The sequence below is a fragment of the Lissotriton helveticus genome, chromosome 2_2 (genome assembly GCF_964261635.1).
Source record: "Lissotriton helveticus chromosome 2_2, aLisHel1.1, whole genome shotgun sequence".
NCBI classification, from domain to species: Eukaryota; Metazoa; Chordata; class Amphibia; order Caudata; family Salamandridae; genus Lissotriton; species Lissotriton helveticus.
The window spans coordinates 127,017,429-127,035,633 of NC_136060.1; the positions used below are offsets into that span (position 1 = coordinate 127,017,429).

Here is an 18,205-nt window from a genome sequence, read left to right on the forward strand (position 1 = left end):
TTTCCAGTGTTTTTTGTTCATTGGGATATGAAGGTAGGTGTGTTTGAGGTCTACTGTTGCCATGCAATCCCCTTTTAGAATCTGGGGATTATTTCTTGGAGCGTGCACATTTTGAAGCGTTGTCAGTATGAACTTGTTTATGAACCTTAAATCCATGATTGGTATTAGAGTTAGATATTGCTTGGATATTAGGAAATATGGTGAATAGTTTCCTGTGAACCACTCCTGTCTTGGCACTTTTTCTATTGTCTGCTTTAGGCATAGTTCCCTTATCTTAGTAGAACAATTTTTATTCTGGCTTCAATAATTTTCTTGGTTTTGGTGGGTTTGCAGGTGGTACATGAGTGCGTTCTATGCAATACCCATACTTTATCAAATTTAACCCCTTCAGTGCGGCGCACGTTCAGCGGACGTCGCATGCACTACCTCGGTAGTGCTGCGCATGACCGCTGAACGTTCCGGCCCCGCCCGCGCAATAGAACGTTCCGCACCAGCGCGGAACGTTCGGCGCAGCGGAGGAGTTAGTATCCAATTGTCTTATCTTTTCCCATTCTTTTTGGAAGAAGGTTATTCTTCCCCCCACAGGTCTTTTGTGTGGGTCTTTGTTTGAAGGTAAGTCAGTTTGATCCATTTCCTCTTCTTCTAGAGCATTGGCCTCTTCCTCTTCCATTGCCTCTTCCTCGTATGGGCTGTTTGCGGACCCATTTGCTGGCTCTGGCTTTGCACGTGAGTTTACTGAGACGTTTGTTGTCATTGTGCAAATGTGCCTCTACCTGTGGGCTTTCTGCTATTAAATTCCCCTCTGTTAAAGGAACCACTTTGTTACAGGACACCCATTGCCCTTGCTGTTTCATTATCCTTTTTGAGGTCGAGCCTGAGCCAGCGCCCATGCGCTGCTCTGCGAGGCTTCTTGTAAGCACTCTAAACTACTGAGTGTGGGTCAACTCTCCCCACGCATTGGGTTGGTTATTGCCTGTGTCATTTTGTCATCATAGCCTGCAAGTGGCTAAAGGTGGGTGCTTATCCCACCTCTCTTGCAAAGGTTCACTCCCACAGCGTTTTGCTTGCGGGAGTGGGCGGCGGCAGCTGCAGTGCCGCCTTGGGTGGCAGCTGCACTCTTCATGGGTCAGGTTACTCGTTCAACAGGTTTTATAGGTGTTCAGAAGGATACATATGATATTTCTGTCTGCTATACTATTCAGGCACTGGATTTCTACGGAGCAGCTATCAATATCATGAGCTTGAAACAAGAATCTGAATGCGGAGCAGCCGCATATTGCTACACACCAGTAGCACCCCATTAGAAACGTTCTTTCCCGGTACAGCGAAACAAATCAGTCTGCCCAGCCCACTGCAGTTGAAATGTGTCTAGGTGCACCTTTCAGTAGTGGCATCTTGTTGAGGTTCTCGTCGGCCCTGTGGCAGAAGACGAGTAGCACATGACTGGGAAGCTTCTGAGGGAATAGAAGGAGATTGTGCAATAGCCCAGCGGAAAAGGCCTGCTAACTAACTGTCCAATTCTTAACGAGCTGGAAAGCACCGCACAGAGGGAACAACTTTTATAGCTCGAGGAACTTTTTGGGCAATTTTTGTTTAGCACGAACTAGCTCCAATACATTACTCGACTTGCCCAGAATCACAGTGTTTTGAGTCGAAGCCGGTACTTGTTTTTAATTCCTGTTAATTATTTAGTTAATCCCTTCCTCCCATCCCGTTTTCCACACTCATCAGATTAGCAAAGCCAATCACTTGTTTTCTATATGTTCTGGCTCTCCAGGTTTTCCACTTTTCTGTTGCCTTTTTCTCTTTGTCTGTATATTTGTCTGCTATTGATCTTTCACAGTTTCCTTCTATGCATTCTCTTGTGGCGTTCTTCCTGTGTTAACCTGTGTCTTCAAATAAAAGGAGTGCAGGTACTCTGAACCAGAGAGATCCTTCTCATTACATCTAAACCTGTCATTGCTTGTAACATCCTACATAGAGGTCCTAGCTGCACGCATTGATTTGCCACACACTTTGATGCGTTTAATGGCTAATGTAATGGATAATGTGCAGCATAGCTAAATAGTTCTAAGATCCCAAAGGGGAGACATATTGGCTATGCCAATGCTTGCTATTTATAAAAGGGATTCATCCACTTCCTTGTCAAACAGTGCTTCTCCTTTGAATGGCCTATTAATGATGGAGGTTTGAACTTCCTACTTGAACCCTGAGATTCTGAGCCAGGCACGTCTTCTCAGTATGGTTCCTGTGCACATCTGCCTACTAGCAGGTTCTGCTGCATCCAAAGCTGACTTTAGACAGGTGTTAGCCAAGTTGTTTCCCTCTTGTACAATAGCTTTTGCTCTCTTTTTGTCTGCTTCAGGCAGTTTGTTCAATATTTCCTCTATCTCATCCCACTGTTGGTTGCCAAATCTATTTAGCAGGGCATCTAGAAATAAGCCATTGTGTTGCTGCCTCTTTCTCCATTCTCCTCCCCACCATGTCCATTCTCTGACTTTCTTTTTCAGGTGGTGGCCCTGTGTTGGAGACTGCATTAGCTCTCCTACAGGCTGTGGTGACAATAATAGTGAGTTACTGTACTTCCCTGAATATATTTTGGGTCCTTTGAGGAGGGTTTGTACTTTTTCTCCACTCTGGGTGTTACCCCCTTGATTGAAGCTGGTTCTTTGAATGCTTCTTTGCCTTGGGCTACTGGGCAGCATAGGCAGGTATTGTGTTCCTCTTGTAGCCGGTGCCAGTGTTTCTAGCAAGAAACATGTGTCCCCTTTTTCCTCCTCTAAGAGCACTCCAAATTGATTTGCTGCCCTTTTGACAATGTCATTGTAGAAAGCTATGTCATCTGGAGGCGAGGCTTTCGTATGGCAGGTGTAAATCTCCTCTTCTGGGTTCTCGATGTCTAAGTCTTTCCATGTATCCCCGAAATTTTCTGAGTCTTCCTCGTCTTCGGGTATGTCTCCTAGGGTTCTTCGCCTTGAGGTTCTGGGGTTAGAGGGGTGTCGAAAATACCCATTTCCTCTCCTTCGGTCTCTTAGGCGCCGACATTGTCCGGTTCATTCACCGGTGCCTTTGGGATTTGAAAATCCTTTAGTGAGGCATCAAAATCCTTTTTCTTTCTCCTCCTAAAGCCTCTTCCTTTCGACCTCGACAGCCCTCTCGGCGTCTGAGGCCAGGTATTTTCTTTTCTTCCCGACGTCGACGGTGTTGTACTCTTTTTCACAGGTTCGGTGTCGACCCGTGGCTTCGGCGTCTTTTGCAATGTTCCCTCCTCGGTCACCTTTGGTTGGGTCCCTTGGGGTTCTTTTAATCGCGTCTGACCCTCTATCACCTTTTTGGTCAGCATCAGTGCAGCCTTGTGCGCCATATGTTCGTGGCCCTTAGGTTCCGACGGATTTGTAAGGTGTCTTACACTTTCCGTCATTTTTCGGGTCATTCGCCTTCTTCTCGGCATGGACCTTTTCAGAGTCTCCTTCTAGGACCTCGCTGTCCAATCCCTCGTGCGTCGACTCCGCTGCTGCTCCCTGTTCTTTCTTGTCGCTCGAGAAACCTAGGTCTCTCATGGAAATTTTCTTTGATGTTTGCGACATTGTGGCGTAGTGGGCCTGTCTTTGTTTCGGACGTGTTCTTAGCGTCTTAGGCAGGAACGCTGCGCAGGCCTCACAGTCCTTTTCCTGGTGATTTTCAGGCAGGCAGAGGTTGCAGACGTTGTACGGGTCGCTTTTGCGTATTTGTGGTGGCACTTTGGGTAGAATTTGATGGGGGTATTCTTCATGACCCCAAGCTCGCCATTTGTGGACCCAAGTGGTCCACTTTCTGTCTGATGTCGGTGTTCGATGATATTTCTCAGACAATTTTCCTATTTCTTGAAGTTTTTTTGGGAAAATTTGAATTTTCTACGGCACTTAGCGTCTTGCTTCCAGACCCAACGGAGGAAAAAAGAATCTGAAGATGGCTACCACGCACGTCTACCTACAGGATACCGTCTGACATCACACGAGGGATGTATCTGGCACCAAATGGTGGTCGACAGCAACCAAAATAAGGAGGGGGAAAAAAACACAAAGACAATTCTGGACCCAACAACTAGATGGCAGAATAGTGCACAGCATGTGAATCCAGAAAAGGATTCACGCTGCAAAATGTTGCCTTCTGCTACTGGTCTCACTAACATGTAGAACATGTGCCAATTAAAAATACTGAAATAGGCAGATTTAGTCTCATCCATATAATAAACCACTGGCTGTAAGCATTCCAGAGAATGTTCCTTCTTGACAGTTTTTTATTTGGGGGGGGATTATAGTTTTTGTAAAAAAATAAAATCACTTTTGGTACAAACTTAAGGTGAGTATGTAATACTACGTTTTTGCGATGTATGTACCTGGATATGCAAGGATTTAATAGTTACTTCATAGAGAATTTACAGCAGCAAGGAAATTCACTTCAATATCAAGCATTGCAAAATCTCTTTGACCATAGGATGAAAAGAAGGTAACAAACCTAATTTACATAATGTTGTCCCTTTAGTAAAGAATGAATGATTAGGATGTTTGGTACTCCTGTAGACAGATGCCAGATAAGGGTGTGCACATTAAATGGCTGTAGAATAGCATTAGCAAATATAGAAAGATTACTTGAACAAAAGGTCTTTGTATAGGTTGCAGGCTTGCAAGACTCCCTGAAGTCCATGTGGCTCTGATGAAGGTTTAAATGGCCTACTTCGAAGATGTCTTGAGCCAGGGTGTCAAGTTAAAAGTGGGGGGTAAGTGGCTAGTCCTTCTGCAGTAAAAGCAGGTGAGACAATGTTTAAAATTTCTGATATTATACTAGTGATGCACATCAGGTGAGAAAATCACTGTTGTTGAGCGGATGATCGTATTACTGAGCGTTAATTAAATGTATATAGTGTTTACTAAGCCAGATGATTCATTTAAGAGCTTGAATGCAGGCTGCACGCTACTTGAGAACAAAGATTAGTGGTTTATTCAGTGCCTAACAGATTGTCAGATGTCTTGTACTCTCAGGGAAAGCATTCTATTAGATGAGATTTTTAACGAGGGCTATCTGACAACATGCAAAGCATTGGTTGGATAATTAGACAGGCCAGAAGAGATAGGGTATTAATGACTTCAAGGAAAGGAGGGACTGGGAGCTATTGAATTAGGGGTAGGTAATTCAGATACACAATAAAAAGCACAAGAAAAGGGCAACTGAATTGGAGCAGGTTAAGCACAGAAGAGCACACAGAGGATGGTAGATACTGAAATGTGGTAGTGATATAGCGCTTACAAGCTGTATATGAAAGCCATTTGTAATGAGAACCTTAGTAATTCACAGCTACTCAAATTTCTTAGGCCATTCAATTTTGTCCACTGACTGATGAGTGGCTTTGTACTGATCCCATGTAGATGTCCTGCATTTTATTATCCGATCGATAAATTCAAGATCTAATTTCCAACAGTTTTAAGACCAGTCTCACTAAAGTTTGTTTCTCCTGTTAAAGCTGAACACTCACGAAAGGACAGAATTCTCTCTGCTGTCATAGTTAAACCACTTTCAGATGGTAATATAGCTTCAATGGCAGAGACTCTTGGTCACTGGTCTCTACTCTTTCCACTGCCACAAAAAATTGTCAGTCTTTTGGCAGATGCTGGCATCATATACTTGCCTGCAGATCACATCCTTAGAGACTGCTTTCATGCCTCGACTAGTCTCATTTTTGTAAGCTCAAAGCAGCACAAAGGTCTCCCTGTTGCAATGCCCTCAGTGCTTTCGCTCTCAGAGTAAGATTCTTTAGTCTTTTCAAGGCACCATCTACAGTAGGGCCGTAGACACGGTGACAAAAAAAAAAGTATATATTATGTGGCTTTGTACACGTGGTCTCAAGACTGAAAATAATAGGCATGCCTGAAACTGCATGACAGAATCGGTGGCCAACTGGTGATTGACTATCTGTTCTGCCTAATGATGGCATTAAAAAAAGAATTGGATATTATTTTGAATACCTGCAAAAAGAATAGGGCTTTATTTTTATGCTTCTCTATCCTCCCATTGTTGATGTCAGTACCGGTTGAGTGACAATGGAGATTGAAATGCATCATTACATTAATATTTCATCTCAATTTCCTAGCCAACCACATCAAGTCTGTTTCTCTCCTTCAAGGGTTAGACCTGTGGGTAGCAAACTGTTTTCTAATCTTTTTCTCATAATAGTTCTAAATTAAAGCCTCTTGTTCTCAGTTGTTTCCATATCTATTCCTTCTTTCATTAGTCGACTGCTGCTTTTCTTTGTGTTCTGTAGTTTTTTAACCATTATGTGCAGATTAAGTATCCCCTTCGTGGGTATGTTGTGGTGGACATATTGAATTACTCTACGGCTTTCACGATGCGGTTGTTCCTTACTCCTTTACTGATTACATGAAATTTAAGTAGACTAAGATTTTGTCGATGCCAATAGGCTTAGATTTTATTTACTTTTTTAATTTGCCACTGATTGTATTTATCACCATTTTGCCATCAATTCCGGTTCTCGGTTCAAAGAAGTCTGGCATTCGCACAAACGATCTAACTCTCTATGTTAAGCATCATGTCTTTTCAGCACTTGATCTTTGCCTTGTTACTCACTGTCTTGGCAACAGAAGCCTATCTTATAGGTATCAGTTCAGAGATTTGTACTCCCAAATCTTTTCTGTTAATGGCATTGAAGGTTTATGGTTTTTCATGAAAGTGCAAATTTTTTTTTAACAGATGTTTGTGCTAACTTAACTGACTTTTTGTAATTCTCATCAGAATGCTAAAATTGTTGCCTTGTGTTAATTAGCTCAAAACGACACTTGAATTGTCACTTTTGGTACTAAATCCTAAATCTTGGTAAGGAGAGTTCACGTTCTATGCCCCTTCAAACAATCAATGCCACACTTTGGTTTAAAAAGAGTACAGTTTATAAAGACAATATTGTCAAAATTGTGAGGGAGGCAGAGGCCGTCAACACTCTGCAAGCCCACCGGGGGTAACACTGTTAAAGCATTCAGATAAAGAAATAATAAACATCCTGAATAGAAAAAGAAAAATCCACAATCTGTGGGTCACTATATAAGACCCTGTTTTCTTGCAGGCATGTCAACTTTAAACTTCTCCTCATGTCAATTTTTGGTCTCTTTCAAATCCTCTCCACTAGCTCCACTGCAGATTTCTTCTTCCTGAGGCTACTGTGAATGTGGTCCAGTACTGTTTTAGTGAAAAATGAAATTCTACCCCTGATTAGGAGAATGCCTTTGATCCAAATCGCTTAAAATCAAACCTGAATCTAGTGGGCATGCAGCAGCGCACTTTGGGCTTACGGTTAATGTCATTATGAGACATACATACTGCACCTATGGTGAATGCACAAAAGCAAAATGATAAATGCTGTTAACTCACCCACTCACCAGCGGGTGTAATGATGTATAGCAGGTAAATCTAGAATAGGATCACACTGCAAAATATTGCTAATTCTTCACAGCTTGTTATCCAGCTAAAGATACATCTTTTTATTAAACACAACATTTCATGTATAGCAGTTTCCTAGTCCTTATGATTTTTCACATCAGCTTCTTAATCACTCAATGTCACCACTTCCCTCTCTCCTGCCCCTCTCAACTAATCAAGCTCACTTAAATATGTTTTATTCTTTTTCAGGGTAAAACTAAATCATACAATTTATTACACCATCTTCTCTTAAAGCGCACCTGTTTTTTTGTTACAGGTTAACTTAATCTTCACTCTCTAAACTGACAGCACTTTGATCACTTTTCGAATTGTCTGATTTGTTTGCCAATTAACTGGCCAGGAACAAAGTTATGATCAAAATATTAAGTGAGGCAAGAAATAATTGAAAAAAACACACTCAAACTGATGAAAGGTTTGTGATATTTTGCTAGGAAAAATAATTACCTGGTTTTCTCCAGGGCTTGTCCTCAAAAGAATCCAAGTCCACCTCCACTAGTGGAACCCCATTAATACTTCCTGGTGCTTCAAGATCAACACCTTTTACTTTCCCTCCTGTATGAAAAAAAAGTCAAAATTACACATGCAACTATTTTTTAATCTTCATTTGTGCAATTTGTGTGCATAAATACTTAATGAAATAACCCAAAGAATGTTTTTACAGAGAAAGAACTTCTTCATCCTTCTAAAGTGATTCAGACACCAAAATGCATTTGAGCAGTTTAACACTATAGCTATGTAACACAGTTTGAGAGACAAAGAATTAGTACATTTCATAGTGTACCTTTGTAACATAGCACAAGATTTAACACTCCATTACATAACAAATGGATGCAAGCCAAGCATTCGGTGATGGGGTAGAGAAGGGCCAATTTTCTTCTACATAACACAATATCTAATTTTATTAAGAAAAGTGACAAAGAGAAAAACAAGGTACCTTTACATATGTGCAACGAGCACCAGTCAAATGCGACCTAGCACGAGGAGTAACGTGCCACGGCTAGTTTTAACCTTAATACACCTTCTTAACTTACCCTAGACGGCTCGAAGAGCAGTTCATGCTCATCAGCTGTTGCCCTAAGTGCTGCCTCAATCCCGGTAGCAACTAAGGTCTAGTTATTTGTTCAGTTGGTAATTTCCTCACTGACAATGTTACAGTTGTTGTGGGATACAAGTTATTTAAGTCAAGCCCTGCCTTATATTGACGCTCCAGTCACCATTCTAACCCTTTGTTTATTCACTTGGGGAGAACAAGGGTACACTACTACATTTACTTGAACCACACTTCCCTCATGAGTACCCGGGGTAAATATAAGTTGTCTGGTGAAACATAAGAATATGGGCACAATGAGTAAACACCATAAAATACAGGGACAATTAAAGAAACAGAGCGCAAATAGCTTACCTTCAAGAGACTCATCTGATTTTGGTTGAGGGAGGCAGACTTTGACATACCTCCTTTGCCCGAGAAAGAGGGGGGGGGGGGCAGTTTGGATACGTCCGGGCATGCAGTTTACTAAAGAGGAGGAATGACTCAGACTGACAATTGGTCCTCGTTAAGGGTCAACTAGATGGGAGTCCCCGGGTCTTCATTAGCATATATTCAAGGACCACAGATAAGCCTTTCTCCAAACATCATCTCTGAAACTAGCAGAGCGAGGAAGACATACCATGGCTGCTCAAAGCAGATTTTAATAGTGCAATAAATATAGCCCTGGACTGGTTCTATTCCTCCCCTTCCCGGTTTACCAGTGGTCCACAATGAGTGTGCCCTGCCTTCCGGCTCCAGTCCCGGGACCCTAGGCATATCCGTAATTGACATCATAGGGAACACTCCTAAGATTCAGCCTCCCCACAAACTTCACATTAGATTAGATTGCGTGGTATGCTCTGGAAGACTTCAGCCACACAACTACCATGCCACATACCTAGCACAGACATTTCCCAAACACAACCCCTTGAAGATAGAGCTGATCTGGGTCAGGATCACTACTCCCAAACCATTCTAATGCAAGCAGCTGCTGCGGCTAGAGGATACAGTATTCAGAGAAATCAGTAAGGAAACAAATGCCCATTGCTTCGCGGAAAACGAGAGCTTGGTCTTTACCCCATTTCAGGAATGGAAGGCCTTTAAGGTCACAATCAGAGGCTATAGCATTAAATAAGTTATTTACCTTTAATAACAATATTTGGTAGAGACTATTTAGCTGCAAATTCCTTACCTCTGAATATTGCCCAGGCGTCAAGAGTATATCCAGATGTTTTCAAGCAGTACTCCTGCTCACCGGTATGTGTCATTTGGTTCAGCGTCATCAGTCATGCCAGATGTTACGTGCGCAGTACTTACATAGGTGCCAAGCCTGAGCCATGAAGAAGGCAGACATACACCAGTAGTCTGTATTACTAATGCCCGCAGAAGGAAGACCCTAATTCCTCAGTTTAGCAGATTGGTGAGAATAGGAGGGTCAGTAAGAAATATGTGGCTCGAAAGTCTACCAAATAAGGCGTTAACAAAGGTAAGTAACTTGTTCATTTGAAAGATTTCTAACCGCAGAGTTCTCATCTTAGAATAGATACCCAAGCAATACCTTCTCAAAGGTGGGTCTGCAAACAGGTTAAACCTAAAAGTACTGGAGGAGCGAGTGCGCAAAGCAAACGTCACTACGGCCCTGACCATCTGGGCAGTAGTGCTTGATTAACTTGTGCAAAGACACTCACGCTGCTGCCTGAGAGATTTCCAGGACAGTGACTCGGCGAGCTAACGTAGAGGTCGTACCCTTAGCTCTGGTAGAATGAGCATGCAATGAATGGCAAATGCATACCAGATCTTTATGCAGAGCGCAATCCATAGTGAGTTGGTCCGTTTCTACACTGCCTTCCCTTTCTTAGCTCCAACAAAGCCCTACAGTTTAATGTCCGCCCGGAAGTGTCCTCTGCAATCAATGTTCAACGACAACGCTCCTTTTGCGTTCAGTCGGGGGAGTCTCTCCTTTTCTTCAGAAAGATGAAGCAAAGCAAATAAAATAGCAAGATGATGGTTTGGCCTACATGAAAGGGTGTCACAATCTTCAGGAGGGAGGACGCTCAGGTCCTCAGAACCAGCTTGTTTAGGTAAAAGGTGTTATAAGAAGGTTGTACAGAGAGGGCCTCTAGTTCACTGACCCTCCTGGCCAATGCTATGGTCATTAGAAAGGCAGGTCTGATAGTTAGCAAGTGAAGTGGGCAATGATATAAAGGCTCAAAGGGAGCAAACATAATGAAGGTAAGAACCAGTTTAAGATCCCACTGGGAATGGTGAATGGCCTGGGTAGAAAAGTGTTGTAATCCTTTCAGAAACCTTATCACAATGGCTGACTTAAACAAAGAAGGTTAGTCCGGAAACCACAGGAATGCCGAAAAGACGGACAGATAATCTTTAACAGTTCCCAGAGCGGGGTAATGTTTCTCGATGCATACTATGCCACAAATGTGTCCCAACGGCAGGAGTGTACAGTCTTGGTAGAAGGGTGCATGGATGCTAGAATATCACAAATTGCAGGAGGAAGGTTGAAAGCTGTCAAATGTCACAGCACAATCTCCATACATGAAGCTGGAGGGTGTGCAGGTCTGGGTGCAGAACGTTCTTTTGCTGCAACAAAAGATCCTCCCACAGTGGTAGACTGATCGGAGCAACGATGCTCATACTCAAGCTTTGGATACCAAACTCTTGTGCCCAATCCAGAGCCACAAGAAAGAATTGGGCCCAGTCATTCCTGATCTTCTTTAGAACTCTGGCAGGAGTGGTATAGGTGGAAAAGCGTACAAGAGGCCGGAATTCTACTCCAAAGGAAAAGCGTCTTCAAGCAGGAACCGTCTTGGAAACACCAGAGTGGAAAACTGCTGACATTGCACGCACCACATTGCACCGGATGCAAACCGATCTAACCAAGTGTTGGAAAGTAGGATCTGCTTTAATGGTCACTCCCAATTTTCTGCTGGTGTCATTCTGTTTTTCTGATTAGTCTGACTGAGATCCTGCTACTCAGAACCCCACCACTGTGCTCTCTCCCTAAATTGGACAATGGTAAGTACGTTGTTACCTTCCTAATTGGCTACTGGTGTACCCTTCTAAGTCCCTAGTATATGGTACTAAGGCACCCAGGGCATAGGTATATCAGGGTCTCCCATGGGCTGCAGCATGTATTATGCCACCCAGGAGAGACCACCCAACCTGTAACTATATGCCTGCCATTGCAGCCAGTGTGAGCTGGTGCTAGCACCACTCACCACAGTTATCAGTTTCCTAATATCGGAGGTCCCTTTGGGACAAACATCTGCTCTGGTCTTGCTGGATTTATCCACGGCTTTCAACACGATTCACCATAATTGTTGGCTGATCATGTGGAAGCCGTTGGACTACAGAGTTCCGCCCTTGTGGTTCAAATATTTTTCGGACAACTGCTCCCAAACTGTACATCTTGGCCCTTTCAAAGCCACTGCAGTATAAATGAAATGTAATCCTGGTTCTCAACCCCCCCACTCCCCGACTGCCCCACCTTTAACCTACACATCAGGCCTCTAAGTAACTAGGGAACAAAGATTGTACTCTGTATAACTATGCGGACTAATCACAAATCTGATTTAGTCTGGATGGCTTAGTTGCCTCCCGGGAAAACATTCAAAACACTGAGGTTTCTCTGGGAATGGATGGCCAATAACAAACTCAATACAGATAAAGCAGAAATAGTGATTCTAAACAATAAAACCTGTTTGTGGAATCAGCTGTGCTAGCCTGGCAAGATGGGTGCTGTTCCTGCTTCACGCCAAAAGCCATGGAGCCTTTATTGCTGACAAATTATCTTTGAAACCCCAAATTGGAGCAATAATTTCTTCACACATTGCTACATTTCTCACTCTGGTTGTGCTAAACACCGTAATAAACATTAGTCATTTCCAGATTAGACTAGCTAACTAACATATATTGGCCTCACAAAACTTTTGAACTTATTTGACTGATTTACAACCTCCCAAATACTCCTCAAACTTCACCTCCTCACTTAAGAAACCTCCACTGGTTGCCGCAAGGTCATAGAATCAATTTTAAAATGTGTTGCCTTATCTTTAAAGCACTTCAAAGTGAGTGTGCCGGATTTATAATAAAGAAGATTAAGAAGTATACTCTTGCTCTGAAACTTCGCTCTTCAACATCTAATCTTCTTACGATTCACAGATACAGACAGAAAGGTGCGGCCTAATGTGGCTTCTCGTTTCAAGCTCCCTCCATCTGGAATTCTCCACCACCTTTTTTACATTCACCAACTAACTTTGCTTCCTTTACAAAATATTTAAAGACTTGGCTTTTTAAGCAAGCCCATTAGTGCCTCTGTCTGTGCTTTGCCTGATTTGCACCTCACCGTACCAAGAAGCCATTGGTGATCGCACGCTTTACATTACAGTGGCACTACTAACCGGATCAGTTACTAGTAACGATCTGTGGGAAAGAGGCCTCCATTGGGTAACAGGGGCCCACGGACCTGCGCTGGTAGGAGGTGAAGAACCGGCTCATTTACTAGCCCACTATTCAACCAGAAAGTCAAAGAAAGTGAGGTTGGACTCAGTACTTCAGTCATCAGGCCTGTGATTCCTTTAATGAACTGGACATCATTGACCAACTACAGTATCACCAAGGTCACATCATAGAGGATCCAACATTTTGTTGTGTTTCTGGAATTACATAGCATACTTAACAAGTTGGCTGCTTCAAAGTACGACTTTAGTACGAGTACCTAGCCTGCATACCTCAGTAACTGTCCATTTGTTTTTGCAAGATGGCGATTGCCATTTAAAAAAAGACTCAAGACATCCAAGCATCTCCCCAAAAACAACAATGGCCACATGCACTCAATGATGCATTGTTTTCGTGGACTAGAAAAAAGATATAAAAACGTTTGGAGTTGATCCTCTTGCTCAGAGGGGTCCATGGCCTTCTCATTGTATCTGTGCATCACATTTTGAAGAGGGCTCTTTTACACAAGAATTATCAAAGTCAGTCTCTTTTCTTTATGCTAAGTACAGACTGGTCATGGCACTTTAACATGTTGTTTTTATAAAAAGCCCATGCTTAAAATCCTTGACCTGAAAGACTGAGCCTTGATCAAAGCCGAGTGGACAAGGATTTATGTACCAAGCCTTGACCCGGCACAATCTACAAACGTCGTCTGGATCTGTTTATCAACTGCAAACACTGCCCTGATTAAACAATGAACTAACAGCCAACAGACTGGGATGAAAAAGTATAAAAGGCTTGTAAGCTGCAGAGTGAAGCAGCAGCCTCCGGGGTTTTGTCTCTGACTTGCTTGGGACTCTGTTCCATAGTCCGGGCTGTTTAATAAATCGTGTGTTCCTCCTGCAGACAAAGGTTCCTGTGTCTCCTTCTACTAAGTATAGAAGGTATGGAAGACTTGGGCGGTTCCCCCGCCGCCGAGACCCAGTAAGTGGGTTTTTACTGTTCTTCACAAACATCTATTGCCACGTAAGTTCTCAATATTCCAGGAAGGCCCCTTCACGGCCAATGCCAAACTGGGCATTTTTCTGTACTGTGAGAGTCGGGCAAATAAATACACAAAAGTCCATGAACAACTTTCACTGATCTCTTCTTATTATTGAATGGGCACGTAAGAGAGAATGTGGACTTAGTCACAGGTGTGAAGAAAAAAAACAGAACAATCAGTTAAAAATCACTCCACTGTGAAAAATTGCACACAAAAAATGGAACGTAATGAAAAAAGCGATGAGGAAAAAGTGGGGCTGAGAAATAAAAAAAGTTCAGAGCTCCACAATTCTGCCTAGACATTAAGTGGTAAACAAATTAGGCCAGTTGCCAATACAGAGCACTAATGGTCCCTGGAGTAACAACTTGGATTAATATGGCAGTGATACTTTTTCATCTGAAAGCCGCTTCCAATCAAACCCCATTCACCTTCCTTATTAATTATGTACTCTATTGTAAAATAATTTTTATTTTTTTGAGTCTGCAATGTGATTCCATTTTAAAGTATTTTGTGCTCGCAAATGGTTCTTCAAAAGAGAACACAAATTAAATTAGCCCCTATGTTGGAAAATATATATTTGATAATCATTTTTCAGAATAGAGTATTGCCATTTGTTTAAACTGCTTCACGAATGTGCACATAGGTGGGTCAATTTAGTGTTTACAACTATCCGGGTTTATGATTTACAATGAAAAATGAGGTTTACACAGGTGAATTATAGGCACGAAAGCGAAATATGGAAACAAGTAGTTAATCCATTAATTTCAAACAGACTCCCTGTGCTAGAAGCCACAAGTAAACTTTAGGGGATAATATGGTCTTCGGATGTATAAACTTTACTCTTGTATGGCGTAAATGTATGCACAGCATGTTAATGGAAATACTTAAGTATGGCTTTCCTGGGCCAAATCTATTTATAAGAAATAATATATTCATATATGATCACTGTGATTATCATCATGCTCCCAATACAAAAAATTATTCAAATGTTCCAATCAGTAATTACATTTCAAAACTTGCATATTGTATTATGGTAGGGCATGCATGTACAGGAAAAATATGACTGAATGCAAAATAAATAAATGCTATAACAATATTATAATATTAGTGCCTTAGAAAACAAACACACACACAATGAATCTAGAGTTCTTAAAGAAAATCAAAACCCCATAAAACTGGCCAGTTATGGTTAGCTGAGCAAACCAAACTATTGCCCACACCAGGCAGATGAAAACTGGCACGCCAAATGGAATGCATCAGGACCCAGTCATGATGCAACCAAGGACATAAAAAATTACATCACTGGTGACATTACACATCTCCTCAGCACTGCACCGGTTGATATCACAAAACATAGTATCAAATCTTTGTTCAGATAAGTGTTTTTAACCCCTTAACTGCTGGGCCTCCCAAACCTCAGTGCGGAGCCCTTTTTGGCAATTTGGGATAGTTTGCGCTTAGGCCTCCATAACGTTTTGTCCACATAAGTTATCAATGCCAAATTTGCGTCTTTTCCCCCCCCCCCCAACATCCTGGGGATTCTAAAGGTACACAAGGTTTGCGGATTCCCCTGGAGAGGACCAAGCATATAGGCAAAATAGAGGTACATTTTGAGTTGTGAGGGGTGGGGGCAGGGGGTCAGGAAAAATACTTCTCTGGATAAAAGTGATTTTTTTGCTCATAAAAATGGCATCAACAAACGGTTTGATGTGCTAACATCATTATCTACCCAGCTTTCAGGAACATGCAGAGCTGAATCGAAAAAAACTACTTTTTACCATAGTTTTGGCATGTTTCAAAGAAGTAGCTAATTTTTCCCATTTTTTGTGCTTTCAACCCACTTCCAGTTTGTGGTGCAAACCTGTGTGAAACTCATGGGTGATTTACAGGCGAGCTATACATTTATAGGTGAAATCCCAAATTCAGCAAGGGTACATGTGTAGATCCCTCACGGTTTCCCACAGAAACTGTTGAAGTACAGAAGTATTGAAAACGAGTAGGAAAAAACTGCCATTTGTGACAACGATTTCATCTGTGACTTTTTGTCTTTTGTGGCAGATTTACAAAAGCAGAGTACCATTACGTTCTCTAGACCTTTTTAGTAGTGGGGATATGCAGGGTTTGTAGGTTCTCCAAGAACCCGAGGTACCCAGAGTAAACAAATGAGCTGCACTGTACAAAGGATTTTAGGTCTCGCCTAGGCAGTGCATGCATTATCTCTTTGAGACATGCTCTATCTAGCATATGGGCATTGGAGCACCACCGATCTTTTAATTGGTTCCTCTTCCTGTCCTTCGGAAATGCCTGCTTTTGTTTTGTGAGTACACTTAGTCCCTCCTTTTGTACTTCTGTATCCTCCCATGAGGACTGCCACTATAACGTGCTCTTACTCTTCAGGTTATTTGGAGAGCACTTTTTGTTGTTGGCCTTACTCTGCTCGTTAAGTGTTCTGTTTGGTTTACTTCGTGCATTAACCCCTTAATTGCTGCCGTCGGCCAACGGTCGTCACGGCCACTACCTCCCCAGTGCTGCGCACGACCGTTGGACGTCCATTCAGCACTAGTTCCAATGGACAGCGCAGCACTGGGGAGGTCTATTTACAACGCTTTAAAGGGGTTAAACTTCAGCAGCTTCATTCGCCCTGCCATCACGTAATCTCCCTTTGTCGTCCCAGCCACCTCCTCACAACACTGCTTGCCCACCGCTCCGAGGTCGCTGCTTTTTTCTTAAAACTTAAATTATCGCTTCATTTGTAGTGCCGTCACTTAATCGCCCTGTGAAGTCTCTCTCCATCCCCTCGCCCCTACCACAACACTACTTGTCTGCCCCCACCACCCCTCTGAGATAACAGCTTTTTTTGTTTAATTTATTTTCGTAGATTGATATAGGGCTGGCAATTGAGAAATTAAGTGATTTTCTCAGAAAAGAATCCCAGGAATGTTGGACCGACGCCGAGACTAACATCGATCCCTAGCTTACGAGTGTGGCGCCGCGGCCAGGGCGACTGACGCTGGAATCTGGGGACCACGGTTCGATCCCCGGCTCCGGCGGCAGGTTAGCCCAGCACCATGTGACTCTGGGCAATAGCTTGCTTAATCTTCCCGACGGCCCCCAGCGCCTAAAGACCCTCACGGGTGATTGTGCGCTTTACAAATGTGGACTTTACTTTATCACATCCTCTCCCTCTGGGGATCCATGTTAAGAGTCTCCTTTTGTTGACAGCAGTGTCAGCAAAGACATGGTATCAGGTGCAAGGAACCACGTGGTTAGATTACATCAAAAGAATATATCTGAAAAGAGAAACACGCAAATATATTTGATGGAATCTAACCACGTTGTTCCTTGCAACCGCTACCACGTCTTTTTTCCCACTGCTATATTGGTTAAAACACATGTGCGTGTCTTTTTGCATCTCTGACAGGTTGTTGTACTTTTGTGTTTGGTTTACATCTGTTGTCTGGACCTCACGATGAGCTTCGTAACATGTCCAATGCAGAATTGCTTGTTTTTTTTAATTTTGCCAGATGGAGTTATTTATAAGCTCAAATGCTGTTCAAGTTACATTGCTCTATGCGAAGATCTCTTATTTGGGGTTTAGAGTGTCACTCACAGTCCATAAGAAGGCCACATCAGAGCTTGGTTTCTCGCTTCAAAGGTGATGCTCTTATGTCAGGGGACTGAAACCTGGGTCCGATGTCAGCACCCTGAAATCACTCAGTAGACGTTACCCTCATTGGCGCATGTGCAGTGCTCACCGCCAGAGGTATACATTCTCTAGATATATTTGTACTACCACAACATATTAAGTAAACAACATATTAACTGAATGTCTCTTTATTTTGCTTCCTTTGTAATGATTCGTTTACATTGTCACTTGGGTGCTGTCAATTCTACCTTAGAAACTGTTCCCATTATTTCTCTGCCTGCAGACTTTCTCCAGCTGTGTACCCTGTGAAGGCCGTAGCTGCTGCGTATACTGACTTGTGACGAAGTCACGCAGCAAAGGGAGTTGCTAATTGCATTTCATGATTGCTAGCATTGGCTTGGATGCTTACATGACCTGATTGGCACGGATGTCGTGGAGCAAAGCCAACAACTGCTCGTTTCCACATCAGAACGGAAACTGGGCATATTTCTCGCGAGGCCATCTCTCTTTGGGAGAAGAGTATTTGGACAAGATAGTATTTGGACAA

At 42.6% G+C, this 18,205-nt stretch overlaps 1 protein-coding gene across 2 annotated transcripts in view; it reads right to left on the reverse strand.

Annotated features, from left to right (window-relative positions):
- FIP1L1 (factor interacting with PAPOLA and CPSF1) overlaps nt 1-18,205 on the reverse strand; it is a 576,361-nt gene that overhangs the window by 360,179 nt on the left and 197,977 nt on the right. For both annotated transcript variants that reach the window (XM_078678195.1, XM_078678194.1), the window contains exon 6: nt 7,930-8,037. In XM_078678195.1, coding sequence (XP_078534321.1) covers nt 7,930-8,037 — 108 coding nt within the window. The remainder of the gene's footprint in view (nt 1-7,929; nt 8,038-18,205) is intronic.